This window comes from Lissotriton helveticus, chromosome 3_1, assembly GCF_964261635.1.
Source record: "Lissotriton helveticus chromosome 3_1, aLisHel1.1, whole genome shotgun sequence".
NCBI classification, from domain to species: domain Eukaryota; kingdom Metazoa; phylum Chordata; class Amphibia; order Caudata; family Salamandridae; genus Lissotriton; species Lissotriton helveticus.
In genome coordinates, this window is record NC_136061.1 from 300,084,210 (window position 1) to 300,101,006 (window position 16,797).

The window sequence follows — 16,797 nt, forward strand, 5'->3', positions numbered from 1 at the left end:
AATGACCTATCTTGACACTGTGTTTGTTAGTCAAATTTAAGAGTGGTCTAGTCCAGATACTCCACAGATCCAAGCCTTCCGTGTTCACTAAACTTTTTTAAAGTTGGCATTTTCTTACTTTAACCATTCTATGCCTCTGAATACACGTCTGGGTTAGGTTGACAGTTGGGCTGTTTGTGCATTCACTTTAAACAGTCACACAAAGGGAGCCGAGGTGTGCCCAGTATATCCTGTTGGCCCATCACCAGGCTGATGGGCTTCCTGAGCTAGAGCGGTGGAAGGAGCTGACACGGACACCTGAATAGGGCTGTCTGACCTCACATAGAGAAGTCTCCACCCCCTGTAGTGTGTCTGGAGCCAGTGCAGGGAAAGGCAGGGGTTTGTGCACTACAAAGATGTCTCTTTGAAGTCTACCTACTTCAAACGCTGAAATTGGTATAAGTACTGGACCTTAAACATCATATACTCAGAACACTTCTAGGTTGAGGATGTTCTGCCAAGAAGAGCTGGAATGCTGTCAGGAGGTACTGCCGCTTTACTGTGTTGGTCGGCTGCTTGCTGCTTCTGTCCTGGGAGTGAAAGGACTTGACTTTGGTTTCTACATCCTGCTACCAAGGTTCTCCAAGGGCTTGAGTTGAGCTTGCCTCCTGTTAAAAAGTCTCAGGGCCATCAAAGAGTTCACCTGCTATCACCTGGAATCTGTGAGTTCTACTCTGCCAAGTGGTGCCAAATCCAGTTCCTGGGCCCTTGGAATGAGTTCTGGTGATACAAAGAAGAAAATCCACACTTCGACTCCAAGCATTGTTTGGAATGGGCGCATCATCGCCAAAACTCGATGCAGCGCCGCTGACTACACCCGAGCATGGTACCCACTTGACGCAACAACTGTGGCTTACAACGCAGGCCTAGCTTTTTTCGCAGCGCATCCAAAGAACTGCTGCTGCGTGAGCCTCAAGCACTGCATCACTAACGCCTGTGACGCATCGCCGACTCCAATGTAGCGCCAGCTTCAAAGTTGTGGAATTGGCAAAGTGTGACTTGACTTTCGATGCATCATCCCTAGGCACCGATTTCTTCACTGACACCGCACCTCAGTAAGGAACTGAGGCATTATGCCCAAAAACTACACACCACCTCCCCTGCCTAGCAGTAAGGAACCAACGCATCACCTCCCCTGTAGTAGTAAGGAACCAACACATCAGCTGCTTTTTCGACTCCTCACCTCCCCTGCGCCTCGCATCGTTTTCGATTTTTGACGCATCTAAGGTACTTTGTCCTGATCAAGTGCAAACTGTCTATATGGGTTTAGGCATAACGTGGGGGCCATTGAACAGTGCCTTAACCTAAACTAGGTTTTAGAAAAAGATACGGTTACAAAACAGTCCCTGCTATATTTGGTCTTTATAGACCTTTCATCAGCATTGAACTGTGTGAACTGGAACAGATTGTGCCATTTGCTTGCTTGTACAGGGTTAGATATAGTTTTGGTGCATTTTCTTGCTTATTTGCAAAAGGATATGAGGGCCAGGGTCCGCATCAACGCACAGGATGAGGTGTCTGGGGCTATTGGTATTCATCAGGGAGTGAGACAGGGTTGTGTGCTGGCTCCTCTCTTTAAATTCCTTATAATAATGAGCCACACACCCATTTAATTGGGGCCACTCCTTACTAACCAATTATAAAAGAAAGCCCCCTTAATTTGCTCCTTTATCCTGATGACGCAGTACTTATGGCTCGTACCCCAGGGCACTGCGCTAGCTTGTGCACGCTTTTGTTGCTTTTATCTCCTCCCTTGATCTGCAGAATAAGTTCTCTAAATCACATATATCATGTGGCCAAACGTGTGGTACCTTAAGGGATATGGCACTTGGTAACCACTGCCTGAGCAGTGTAAACAACTTTCCATATTTGGGAGTTACCTTTTCTGCCAGAGGATCTTGGTCTTCCAACATTGCTCTTCACACTACCAAGTTCTTTACGGCTAATGGATCTTACCTAGTCTCCCACAACCTGAGGGGAGGCTCTCTCATTCGTATGCTGAAAATATATAACTCACAATGCATACTCTTGGCCATTTGTGGGGCAGAGATATGGGGAACTTCAAATTGCATGGGCATTCAGTGCGCAGAAAAAAGGTTTTGCAGATCACTTTTATCTGTCCCCATTCCAGCCTCACACTTCATCGGTCATAAGGAACTGGGTATCCCTTACAGAGCAGATTTAATCAGGGCTCAGCCACTTCTGTTATAGCTTTCTATTTGACAAAATTCTGAAGCAGCCCTAACTAAGGAGATAATAAGATATTGCCTCTCTTTAGACAACAGATTATTAATCCCTTGGCTTACATTAGTAAAGGCCGAATAGAGTAAAATCAGGATGCAGTCAATCCTCATCGATCCACTAATGAATGAATGAAGGTGTCAAAAAGAAGGTTGTTGCCAATGCAATTTAAGATCGGGAAGAAGCAGGGCTTTTGGGGGATATCGAAGACAGGACCAGTGTGGGCCAATATCTTTTTTTGTGTGAATCTGATTTTTCCACTGTTACATCAGTTTGGCCCACACACGCTGGGAACAGTCTTTGCTGTCATTTTAGATCTAAAACTGTGAAATACCTGCTTTCATTCCCTTTAGGTTATGTATTTAGGTTATGTATCTATCTTGAATCCAAACCTTGTCCTTGCGATGAATCATCTGGACAAGCTTTGTTCCATTTTATGTTTTTTGTAAATTTTATACTATGTATACCAGATGGTTTCTGATTCCACTTTAAAAAAAACATTGTTTTAATATGGTTTAATGTAGACATGCTTTAAGATGTTTATTGTTGCTTTTAAATGAGGAAAATGTTTTCTATGTAGGTTCATTTTTAAAACATGCTGTGCACACGGGTCCCTCCTGTTTTAAAACCATGTGCATTATTTTTTAATGTGTTACGGTGCTTTTATGCTTGGTGTGATGTGGTGTGTGTGTAGACACGGTGCAGACCCTGCCAACTAGAGACTAAATTTCTGACAATACTGTTTCTGCCTATCCTCTCTAGTTTCTATGTTAGATTCTTCCTCATGATAGAAGCATCCTAAGTACTTTGAATACACTTGGCTGTGCTTCGGACTTAAATGATTTCAGCCATACCCACTAAATTGTTTTAAATGTGTAGTTAGAAACCTCTGATAACGTATTTTCCCAGATAGGACTTTCCACCTCATTTGCTGCCTGAACTTCCATCTCACTAAAACTTTCTTGGGGTAATGTGATCTACAAATGTTTATGTTCACCCACCCCATTAAACATGCCTTCCCTTTCATCACAAACAAAGCTCCTGAGTTGGTATTCCCAGTGTACAGTAGATCAACAGAAAACACCCCAACACTTCAATAGGTATTTTCCACTATGGTATTGGTTTAAACTTTAAACTATGGTTTACCTAATGGTCTCTGCCTAAATATTTGTCATTGCTGTTCCCCAATTAACGTACAAGGATATCCAGAATCTTCTATCATTCTTACACTCATGCTAAAATAAGATCCATTCACTCTGCAATCATCCCTCTGCAATATATAATCTTCCTCCCCATATTATTGAGCAGATTTCCCAACCGTGGTAATTGCTAGTGTGTTAACTGGTTTCTTTTCTCCAATTCTCTACCTGGGCATAGTGAACTCTTTTTGTTGTACGTACTGCTATAATGCTTTATAATACCCAAGAAATATCTGCTGTTGCACATATAACATTCTATATTACATTTCTTACTCCCACTTTTACCCTATGATTTATATTTTAATTCTAGTTTCACGGTGTGCTCATTTTTCACTTACTGCTCTTTAAAAACACTTCTCTTGTGTACTGCAATATTTTTCATTCCTCAACTTATTTCTGTGGTCTCATCCAAGAAGGGGTCTTGAGTAAACATTAGTCATTCTTGGACTTTTGTGTAATTTTTTCTAAGAGTATATCTCTCATCATTTTATCCTGGAATGAGTCCTAATGGTATGTACCAGTTAAGGGCATGAACAGCTGCGACATACCCGTCTATAGGCTCTACGGGTACTCGAACCCTTTGAAAAAAGATGTGCATCTCTAGAAACGTTTCTTGCATACAAAGAGGTTCCTCTTCTGCAGATCCATTTGTCTCAACCCCAATTCAGCAAAATCTTACCACATGAAAAGACAGTGCATCACAGATTACCAAACAATTTCTTGATGTGACAAGAGCATCCACGGCATTTGAATCCACGAGTTAATTTGTGGCATAAACCCAATAACTTTAAAGATACGTGAATGTTGAGCATTCGAAGCAGGGAATTAGGTGCAAGTTGGAAAAAGGTATTGCCTGAAATTTTTGCTTTAGTGCCCGTGCCATTATCGGGGTGAGTCCTGTTCCATTGTCCTTGTTCTCTCTGTCATAAATAGGAGTACCTCCTGGGCTTCTGAAAAAAACATAAGAAAGAAAAAACAAGAGGGTCAATTTTGTTGTCTAAATCTATACACTCCTTCATATCACAAACAAGCTAGGACGTCCTAGACCCAAGGAAAGGACACATTTTATGTATTTTATTTACGATGTTTTATATAGCGTATCTCTTACAGCCACCGGGTGTCAGCGCACCTTATTATCAATAACGCCAAAGATTACGGATCTTGTGAAATCATTAATAGGTAACAAGATAACAAATGGAAGTAATATTAAAGAAATTTCAACATAATTGGAGCACTGGGGAATACAGACTTATACAGATCCATAATATCCACATACATATAGATTAGCTCTTTGCTGGAGTGAAACTGCAACTACGGTGAGCATGAGAATGGCAACAAACCCTCGAGTTTGTGGGCACTGAGAAAATACAAAGCAACCACGTCTTCAGATAGTGACTCCCGATCCCTTGTGTTGGGTTTCCTGCTACACAGTATTAGTGGACAATTATGCAATAGAAAACCATTTACAACTCACAGAAATCCATTTGTGGATAGCTGGGCGGCATAGATGGAATTATTCTCAGCCATAAACATAGGTTTAAGGCTGTAAATTGCTCTATGAATTGGGCCTTTAGTTGTAAAGAACAAGTTACTTACCTTCAGTAACGCCTTTTCTGGTGGATACAGTATATGCCTGGGGATTCCTCACCTTTTGAATTACCTCTGCGCCAGCATTCCGTGTAATACCCCTGTGACAGCTTTCCACTGAAACTATTTTTCTAGCTCTTCCACGTCGATGAGGATGTCATAAAAGCACGACTCCGCTCACAACACCTTATGACATCACCGGAGAAATAAGAAGACTTAGTCTGCGTGCTGACGTTAGTTCCATCCATTTTTCCGTGCTTTCGAGGCAAAGGGGCTGACCGACAACATAACACAAGTATACCCAATATACATAATATATATATACACACACCAATACATACAGTATATACATAAGTAGAAAGGAAAAGCCAATAAATAAAGCATATCCTTCGGGCAACAATGAAGAGGTTCAAAAGGAGAACCCATCAGGAAAGTAAGAACTAAATTCAAATCCCACTGAGGCATAACAAAGGGAGTGGGCGGAAACCTATTGGTGAGGCCCTTAATGAATCACATAACAATGGGAGACGTAAATAAAGACGGCTGGTCCGGCAGACAGAGGAAAACCGACAAGGCTGACAAATAACCCTTTACTGTAGCCCCAGCACAACCCTGCTGGGCCAAGAAGAGTGAAAAACAAAGAACGTCAGATAAATGGGCCTTCAAAGGATCAATAGATCTCTCTCCACACCATTTCAACAACGTGGAGCATCTCCAGGAATAAATCGATTTGGATGATAAAATAGCATGTACCACATCCGATGGGAGAGAGAAACAACTCAGATTGCCCATTCGAGCTCCAAGCATGAAAGTGCAAGCTCTGGAGGTGGGGGTGTAGAACCTGCCCTGCGACTGCGAGAGGAGGTCTGCCCTGAAAGGAAGATGGATCGGAGGGTGCAATGAGAGGTGAAGAAGATCTGTGTACCACACCCTTCTTGGCCAATCCGGAGCGATCAATATGACTTGGGCCCGGTCCTGGCGAATCTTCCTCAGAACTCGAGGAATCAAGGGTATAGGAGGAAACGCGTAAAGGAGTTGCAAGCTCCAATCCAATTGAAAGCGTCCCATGACAAAAAGGTCCACCCGAGGCAACCCCCATATCCTGGAGATGCGACGGACCACCTCCGGATGAATCTGCCACTCGTGAGCGGACTGTCCGCATGCACATTTAGCACTCCTGCCACATGATTTACAATCACACAAATCTGATGGCCCTGAGCCCAGGACCAGACCCGCAGAGACGATACAACCCTACTCCTCCCTGTTTGTTTATGTGCCACATCGTGTTTCCGTTTAACCGACTGATCGCGAAGGGAGGGAAGGAAGGCTTTGAGAGCCAAAGTATTGCCTCCAGTTGCGGAAGGTTGATGTGAAGCAACCCTACCTCCAGAGAACCAAAGACTCTTGCTCTCCAGATCCCCCAGATGAGCACCCCACCCTAGACTGGAGGCGTCTGTGATCACTGTGGCCACTGTGATGGAGGAGTTTGAAAGGGCTTTCCTTGAGACAGGTTGCCCGGTACACTCCACCAAGACAGCTCCACTGCAGTCTCTCTGGAGATTCTGACCTTCTCCCCAAGATCTCCATTGTGGTGATACCACTACCTGCGGAGGGACCATTGGAGTGCTCTCATGTGCCAGCGTGCATGGTTGAGCAATAGTATGCAGGAGGCGAACAGAGCGAGCCTGCATAGGACCTTGAGGACTGGAACAACTGCTCCATCGTGAAATAAAGGAATCATCTCCTGAATGTCGAGAATCCTCCGTGGAGGCGGGAAAGCTCGACATACAGTCGTGTCCAGTACTGCCCCTAAGAACATGCTGCGCTGAGAGGGCCCCAGGTGAGATTTAGGTGCCATTTTTCGAGATACCCAAGTTGAACAACAGTTGCGTTGTTACTTGCAAGTGATGCAGCACCATCTCTGGCGACTTTGCTTTGAGCAGCCAGTTGTCCAGATAGGGGAAAACTGGAATCCCCAGCTTTCTGAGATGTGCTGCAATCACCGCCATCACCTTTGTGAAGACCCGTGATGCGGAAGTGAGACCGAATGGGAGGACCATAAACTGGTAGTGCTGAGACCCTACCGTAAACCGGAGATACTTCCAATGCAACTTCAGAATAGCGATGTGGAAATATGCATCCTGCAAGTCGTTCAACACCATCCAGCCTTCCTGCTGCAGCGCCCGAAAAACCTGAACTAGGGTCAACATCTTGAACTTTTCCTGCCCGAGGTAAAACCGGAGGTCCAAGATCGGTATTAGCCGGCCTTCCTTCTTGGGAATCAGGAAATAACGGGAGTAACATCCTTAACCCCTTTCCTCCTCCAGAACCACCTCTATTGCACCTTTCTGTAGTAAGGAAATAACCTCCTGCTGCAGAAGCAGAAAGTGGTCTTCTAAATAGCAGCCCTGGCGAGGAGGGTAAGGCGGTGGTAACTCTTGAGAAGGTAGGGCGTACCCTTTTTCCACAAGATTCAAAACCCAACGGTCTGAAGTAACCGATTTTCAATCTTGCAGAAAATGGGACACTCTGCCCCATACAGGACCAACAATCTCCAAGATGGGGGATTTAGAGCTGCTTTCCCATGGTACCAGTAGTGGGGGCAGAGGAGGAGGAGGAAGACTTGTCGAGAAGCTCCCTGCAGACGGCCTCTACCTTTCCCTCTGTACGACCTTTACAGAGGGTTCTGCTTTTACTGTGGCTGCTGACGGCCTCAAAAGGAAGTCACCTTCCCCTAGCCTCGATACCTCTTGTATCCATAGCCCCTGGGCTGGGGCTGTAGGCCCAAGGATCTTGCAATAGCCCTACTGTCCTTGAAGCGCTGCAGCGCAGAATCGGCTTTGTTCCAAACAATCTTGCCCCATCGAAGGGTAGATCTAGCAAAGTAGCCTGTACATCCGGCGAAAAACCTGAAGACCTAAGCCAGGCATGTCTTCCAGTCGCAATCGAGGAACCCATTAACATGGCAACTGAACCTGCTGTGTCCAGACCAGACTGGATGACCGGACGGGCAGCAGCTTGCGTATCTGAAAGTGCCTCCATCAGAGTACGAATGTACCTTCCCAGCAAACGTGTGGCATTCGCTGACTTCGGAGCCATGCTTGCTGAGGAAAACACGTTTTTGCCCGACTGCTCCAATTTCTTCGAGTCTCTATCCCCAGGGGTAGTGGGGAAGGATCCAGACGACTGCCAGGGACAAGAAACCTGAACAACCAAGCTTTCCGGAGATGGAAGGGCAGAAAGGAAAGCTGGATCACCAAGAGCAGGCCTATACCTCCTTGTCACTTATCTAGAAACTGCAGGAGCAGACAAAGGCTTCTGCCACATCTCCATAATTGGTTCCATCAATACCTCATTGAAGGGCAGCAGAGGTTCAACGGAAGAGGAAGGAGAATTTAACACCTCAGTCAGAATATTTGACTTCACCTCAGCTGAGGGCAACTGAAGGTCCAACAACTCAGCAGCTTTCCTGATAACTAAGTGATAAGGGGCAATATCCTGTGAAGCTAAAGCCTTCAGAGAAGACAGCTCCCACTCCGGGGAAGTATCCAGGCGACTAGCCTCACGTAGACCATCAAACTCATCCACAGAGTCGAGGATCTCCCCTTCCTCCTGTTCTTGCTGGTACTCCTCTTCCTCCAGCAGTCTTTGCGCTTCCCTCCTGGAACGCCGCTTCTGGAGGACCTTCTGAAGTCGGAAAAGGCGCCTATCGAAACCAGGATGACATCAGCCAAACACCGGACGGCGCCGGTGAATGAGGTATCGGAGTCAAAATCCTCAGTGCCGGAAATTGACAAGATGGAGCCGTCGGCATAAAAAGGTGCCTGGGCATACTGCTGGGGGATGCCCAAATTAAAGGCATGCTGACCCACGGGGCCAGAGGGCGCACCGGTAGGGTAGGATGCCCTGGCAAACATGCCAAACATTGTATTAAGGAAATGCAAAGGATCCGATCCCACCCTGGAAAAGGAGGATAAGGATCCGAAATCCCCTGGTCTGGATCCATCTGAGGCCGTACGGCGCGGGGGAGGGGGGCCGAGGCTGCAGAGCCGGAGACATCAGCACCGGCACAAATGAAGCCGCAGGAACAGGAAAAGACTCCCTGGGAGTTGGAGAATACCTGGGCGCCGGAGAATCCCTGGGCGTCGGAGAATGCCTCGGTGTCGGCGAATCCCTCGGCGCCATAGAGTGGGCCAGAGTAGCTTGCAGAGAAGGAGAAGGCGACGGGGAGATCATATCTTTTTCAGGATGCGGTTGCACGGGAGAGGCCGACCTCGAAGCCCTGCCTTTCGAAGATCGACGTCATGACCTACGTCTTTGAAGTATGAGAAGTCGACGATACCAGAGACAGTCATCATCGGGGTCCGTGATGGATATATGGCCCACACACTCCTTGCAGGGCTCGAAGCCCAACTTCTTTGAAGTAGCCATTCTCACTGCAACACGAAGAAGAGGACGAAACAAATTAATCACAAGTAAAATGAAGAGTCCCAGAAAAAAACGTTACGCATCGACAGTGCAGAAAAAAGGGGTAGAACTGACGTCAGCACGCCAACAAGGTCTTCTTATGGCTCCGGTGACGTAATACGGTGTTGCAAGCGATGCCGTGCTAATATGACGTCCTCGTCGATGTGGGAGAGCTAGAAAAAGAATTTCAATGGAATGCTGGCGTAGGGGTATTCCGGGGAATGCTGCGCAGGGGTAATTCAAAAGGTGAAGAATCCACAGGCAGATGTTTTCATCAGAATGATGGAAGCAGTGCTTTTTATGTTGACCCACTAGTGAATGAATGAATTTCCAGAGAATTCTTATAAAATTTCCTTCAAAATTTCCATCTCCTTTCTCCACAGTTTGATTCAGTTCCGATGAATTGTGGCAGGAACCTATCCAAAAACGCCAAATTTCCCTCACTTGTTATTGGTGAAGGGAATCCTTATTAAGTTCACCCCTTCCTATGCCGTCAAAAGCAAGATGTAGCATACCCCTTATGTGCACCAATTTATCATTGCCCCAAAGAGATAATGCTACCAGTTGTCTGTGAGACCCTTTGACTTCAAAAGATGTAGCGTGGGCTAGGCCTCCATCAACACCTTTTCACACCTCTTTAAAATAACGGAAAGGCAGAAAATAAACTAATTAAAGTCAATTGCAGTGAGCCAGCCAGGCAGCAGGTGATAGTCAATAGTTTGAAACCTGGTCCTGAGAGGTATTACTTTATCAAGAATATCAAAAGTCATTCTTGTGACATATAAAATAAAGATGTTTGTGAACCAATGATTTGTATTTTCACTAATTAGCTGTATGTGGAAAATATAATGTTTCTAGCTTCTTGTAAACAAAAATTTGAAAAAATAGGTTTTTAAACATTGAATGGTTTTGCAAACTGTAAGACTGCTGCAGACTCAGATGGTGAAATGGTATTTAGGATGTTACTGTTGAAACATGCCAATTGGTCCACATTACTTGATTTAAATATCTACATAATGCAGCCGGGCCTTGCTTTAACAAGCTAACTTACCTAATATCATTTTGGCTGCATGATACTATATTGAGATTTATTTTATACGTTTACATTGTAACTGTTGTATTTAGCTATTGCACTTACCTAAATGTACCTTTGATGTCATATTAGATGTAGTGAATGTTATATAATTGTTGTGTGATATAATTCGGTATAGCAACACATTTATTATTTAAATACTGAAGCCTAGCCCACAGTGTGACATGACTTCTATTAAATCCTGTTCTTAGTTTAAGTCCCACTTGCGGATGACAAAAGCACTGATACAGCCCACATATGATACTTCACTTGTAAAGTTGCCTTTTGATATTTAGGGCAAGGAACATAATGTAAGATGCTGTGTAGTAGCCCCACACCGTCGGGAGGTCAAAAACACTAGCTTATCAAGGTCCATTAAAATCTGAAAATTCAGGGTCACATGCACCAAAAGTTGGATTTCCTACACAGAAATTAAATGGATTACAATATGCTTGATTTGAAAAGTTTAAGTAGTTAATATCAGAAACCGGAGTTATTTGGCATTTTTTACTGGTTGAATGATTGCTCTAAGATGGCTTCAGCTGTCTCGCCAGCCCCACGTAATTCAAAAGAATAATAAATAAAACAAAATGCATAGATAACTTCATACATACACAGACAGGTCTGTTAAACTGTCATTCACATTTCGCTTCTTCTGCCCAACACAGCGTCCAACATAGGCAATGGGCCATTCACTTCAGCCGTCTGCACTTTGAGTGACAGTAATTTGACTGACAACAGGTGCAAAGCTTCTAAAAAAGAAGTTCAGTACAAGTGCTGGTTAGCCTTTATTTTTCTTTACCAATCCATTTTACTTTCAATTCTTTGTCCTTTTTTATTTTATTTAGTTGACTATGTGTGTTTACAATTTGTCGTCAGGTTACAGTAGTTCAAAGCCAATCGTACTTTTCTTTGCTCCAATAAGAATCATGTTTTCCTGCGATGTGCATTCAAAATAAAAATTGTTTCTATACTTATTGTAAGAATGCCTGGCTGCTAGTAGGCACCAGTACTAGTCTACTAACAATTAAGCCACCAAATTAAGGCACCAGCATATTTTTTTTCTTCTTTTCCAGTTGAAGCCTATGCTTACAATAAATATATATATATATGTTAAAGCTCAATTCTACCAGAGGTCTCGGGGCACTCATCGGCGGGTGCTATGGCGCACTGGTATCCGCGCATCAAATGGCAGTTCAGTAATCAATTTCCCTTCATGGAAATGACAAAAGCACTCCGGGTAAGTGGCAAAGTTTTTATTTCGCCAGCAACAGCAGCAGTGATACAGACAAACGCGTTTCAGACAGCAAGTCCTTCCTCAGTGTCAATTAGCATGCTGCGCGCGGCTCTTTTTGTGCGTCTTCAACAAATCATTAAATGAAGACGGACTACATTTTTAAAGTATATCCTTCGTGCATTTTCAGAGCGCTTGTAAAACGTGGCAGCCATTTTGATATGATACAAGATACATGATACAATGTGGTATTGTGTATTATAGTTCGATCCCCCATATGTGACACCCCCCACAATTGGCCGATTGCCACTGCCAGTCAATTCTGCAATCTCACCGTGTATCGGCATATCACTGGCATAAATTACCATCAGGCGCTCAGAACACCCAACATATCTACAGTGCATGATACAAAATTAAAAATGTGAAAATTAAAGGGCGCAGATGAACCAGGCGAAAGGTTCACGTGTACATTTTTGCATTTTACTTCTATGTCATCAGAATACAAATTGATATGCAAATGTATAAGTAAGTACACGATAACACTGACCGCCATTCCCGGTATCCTTCCATCCCCCTGGTCTGATCCGCAGTATTCCTTACGGTGAACTGTTGAGACTGAGACGCAACTGTTCATTAGAAACAGATTTTACTTCAGCAGCCAAAGACTGTATTGCCAGGTTTTTGGCCAGGTTTTTGATCAGGGGATATGAGCAATCATTCTTAGACAATACTCTTAAAAAGGTACTGAGAATCCCCAGAAAACATCTTCTTGAGCAAGCCCCAAAAAGAATTGGGCAATCTGAAATTACTAACAAATTTCGCATGATTACCACCTACTCGGATGAGGCGAATGTACTCAGAAAAATGCTCACTAGAAACTGGCATATATTGCGTACCGATCCTGTAATAGGAAACGATGTCCCAGCGAAACCACTGATTACATTCAGGAAGCTGAAATCTATCAAAGATAGCCTTGTCCAAAGTCACCTGATGCCCATAAAACCCAAGACTAGCGGTACCCTCAAAGATATGAGGGTTTTTTTTCCCTGTGGTAAATGTCGAGCATGGAATAACAGCAGACGTGTATTAACATATAAGATCCCAGGTCTAGTAAAACCTAAGACCATTAGTAAATTTATCACGTGTACGACACCCTATGTAGTATACTGCTTAAGCTGTCCATGTGGACTCAAATACATTGGGAGCACCATCAACAATATAAAACTGCGGATACTGGAACATCAACGAGCCATTGTCAATAAGGATACAACTTATCCTGTGGCTCGGCATTTTGCCAAGGTGCATGAAAGTAACAGGGAGCTGTTACAATACTTCGGTATTGATCATGTACCGCTTAACCCTAGAGGGAGGGACAGACTGTTGAGTCTCCGTATATTAGAGTCTCGCTATATTATCGATCTACAGACAAAGTACCCGATAGTCCACCTGGGTAAATGAATTCCTAGGGAAAGTCATCTTATGTTTCCTGTAAAATGCTGAAAAATCCGGTAAATGTGACCCATTATATCTCCTTTAATTGGTCATGAATGTATGCAACTTCTCTCTGAGATTTTTTTCCAAGATTTTTCAATCATCTCATTGTATGATTCTATTGACTATGATTTTCCAATTTTGTACTTAATTGCTAGCATAGTTTCATTATTATTGTAGGAGTGTTATCTCTGGTTTTCTTTCTGGTTTGATTGAATGTAGAATGGTTTTATCCTATTACTGGCACAGATATGGGAAGTTTTTTGATATTGAAGTTTTTGATATTGGTGATATTTTTGAAGAGCGCCTTGAACTAAACCGGTGATATGCCGATACACGGCTAGATTTGGAAGGATACCGGCAATGGCGGTCAGTGTTATCGTGTACTTACTTATACATTTGCATATCAATTTCTATTCTGATGGCATAGAAGTAAAATGCAAAAATGTACACGTGAACCGGTCGCCTGGTTCATCTGCGCCCTTTAATTTTCACATTTTGAATTTTGTATCATGCACTGTAGATATGTTGGGTGTTCTGAGCGCCTGATGGTAATTTATGCCAGTGATATGCCGATACACGGCGAGATTGCAGAATTGACTGGCAGTGGCAATCGGACAATTGTGGGGGTGTGTCACATATGGGGGATCAAACTATAATACACAATACCACATTGTATCATGTATCTTGTATCATATAAAAATGGCTGCCACGTTTTACCAGCGCTCTGAAATGCACGAAGGATATACTTTAAAAATGTAGTCCGTCTTCATTTAATGATTTGTTGAAGACGCACAAAGAGAGCCGCGCGCAGCATGCTAATTGACACTGAGTAAGGACTTATTTATTATTTATTTATTTTAGCCATTTATAGAGCGCTCAGCTACCCCCACCGGGGGTGTCCCGGCGCTAAAAACATGCGGATAGGAAGGTAATAAGGATGAGCTGAAAGGATCAATGAGGCTAGATCCGAGAAAAGAGCCAGGTCTTCAGTTTCCTACGAAACAGAGGCTCTGATGTCAAGAATCTGAGTTCTACCGGTAGTAGATTCCACAGTCTGGAGGTGGCCACGGCAAAAGCTCTGCCACCCGTACGTGCCAGGCGGAATCGCGGGCAGAACATAAGACGAAGATGGTTGGATCTCAGATCCCGTGTCGCATGGGTCAGCATAAGTCTGTGCATTAAGTATGTGGGGCCTCGGCCGCTGAGAGCTCTAAAGGCGAGAACCAGAGCCTTAAACTGAATGCGGTATCTCACTGGCAACCAGTGCAGTTTGGCCAAATAGGGTGAAATCGAATGCCGGTAAGGAATATTGCAAATCAGCCTGGCCGCTGAGTTCTGCACTCTTTGCAAACGATTAATGAGGTACGCTGGGGCCCCAACATACAAGCTGTTTGCGTAGTCCAGATGGGACGTTATTAGGGCATGGACTACTTTTCTGCGTGACTCAAGAGGCAGAAAAGGAATGATTTTTTTTATCATTCGGAGTTTTCCAAAGCAGGATGATGAGACTTTATTGATTTGGGTTTTACAGGAAAGGGCTGTGTCCAAAAGAAAACCTAGATTACGGGCAGCTTGAACTGGTGCAGGGGGAGGATTAAGTTCAGTTGGCCACCAGATATTGGGGGGGATAGGAGTTTTCTGGTTAAAAAATAAGACCTCCGTCTTATCGGTATTCAGCTTTAAACTGTTGACGGACATCCAGGAGGCGATGTTAACCAGGCAGTGGCGAAACTTAACCAGAGAGCTTTCAGAGTGATCTTTAAATGAGAACACAAGCGGAGTGTCATCAGCATAAAAGATCACTCTGACGCCCCAAGACTCAACCACCTTAGCCAACGGCCTCAGGTATACATTGAATAGGAGGGGGCTGAGGGCAGATCCCTGCGGCACCCCCCATTTCAATGGTTTCTCCGTGGAAACAAAGGAGCTAAGGGCGACCTGTTGGAATCTGCCCGTCGAAAATGATTTCACCCAGGCCAGCGGGATCCCTCCGATGCCCACCTCCAGAAGGCGATTTAGCAAAATGTCATGAGAGATGGTGTTGAATGCTGCGGATAGGTCGAGGAGGACCAACATGGCCTCCTCTCCCCTATCCACACATTTGCGAATTGACTCAGTTGCTTCAAGTAGGGCTGATTCAGTGCTAAAATTCGGCCTGAATCCTGACTGAGTGTCATGAAGTAGATGGTTCGTTTCAAGGTATTCAGACAATTGCTCTTGTACCGCCTTCTCTAGCACTTTTGCTGGTTTAGGGAGAAGAGAGATGGGCCGGTAGTTGCTAAAACATAATGGGTCCGCACCCGTTTTTTTCAGAATCGGTAACAACAGCGCATGTTTCGACAAGGAGGGAAAGATGCCTGATTGCAGGGAGGTGTTCCAGATTTCCAGCAGAGGTTTAATCAAAAGCGGAGCTATTTCATTCAAAATCTGAGCAGGGGCTGGATCGAGCGGAGAACCGGATTTACATTTTAGGAACAAGGACAAGGCATGTTCTTCAGACAAGAGTTTAAATGAAGTGAATACTTCAGCACAAATGGTATCATGCACTGAAGTATCTGCAGTGGAAATCTGTTGAATAGATACCGTGATGTTCGCGATTTTCTTATGAAAGAAATCAGACAAGCCTTCGCTAAGCAAATGGCAAGGGGTGACAGGGCATGCCAAGGCAGTGGGGTTAGCAAACTCCTTGACAATATTAAAAAGGGCCTTGGTGGAATTTTTGCTGTCTGAAACGCGTTTGTCTGTATCACTGCTGCTGTTGCTGGCGAAATAAAAACTTTGCCACTTACCTGGTGTGCTTTTGTCATTTCCATGAAGGTAAATTGATTACTGAGCTGATATATATATATATATATATATATATATCTATAAATAGCCAAAGCCAGACAAATTGCCTTTGCAAATGCTTGTTTTAATCAGATGAGACTAAATACATTTATCGAAATTATTAAAACTATAAATTTCTCCACAAATGTTAATTTTACTTGCAGAATAATTCTGGAAGAATGAAGCTAGTACATTAGACTAATTCAGATTAAAATTCTATGTCAGGACAGGAGGCTCAGATTATGCCTTCTTCATTCACTTTATTTTCTTAACCAGCTATTGTTTTTAAAACAAACAAACTACAACTCCCATGAACACTAGGGAGTAGGAGAAACATTTCAACAGGAGTCCTTCATCACTGTTCACAGTCTAGCCTCCACTTGGTCCCTCCTCAGTGTTTCCTTTTCCTCTTTCTTCACTGTTCAGCAGCAAGTTAAGTCGTTTTCTAATTATCTCTTCTTGAGGGGAGGTTTTGTGCATGGCTTGTGGGCTATTGGTGTTCCGTTTTGACATATTTTCTGTTTTGCCAGATTCCCTGAGGTCGCAGGACGCGTTTGCCTGCCTTACGCGATGATAATTCAAAACCGCGGAGGGGTCCTCCCACCGCTTGGGGGCGCTGTGCCCTCTCTCCTGGCAGC

At 44.0% G+C, this 16,797-nt stretch overlaps 1 protein-coding gene across 3 annotated transcripts in view; it reads right to left on the reverse strand.

Moving 5' to 3' along the window:
• The window catches only part of PRR11 (proline rich 11), a 309,219-nt gene that overhangs the window by 12,688 nt on the left and 279,734 nt on the right, over window positions 1-16,797 (reverse strand). For all 3 annotated transcript variants that reach the window (XM_078679847.1, XM_078679846.1, XM_078679848.1), the window contains exon 9: window positions 4,333-4,429. In XM_078679847.1, the coding sequence (XP_078535973.1) occupies window positions 4,333-4,429 (97 nt within the window). The remainder of the gene's footprint in view (window positions 1-4,332; window positions 4,430-16,797) is intronic.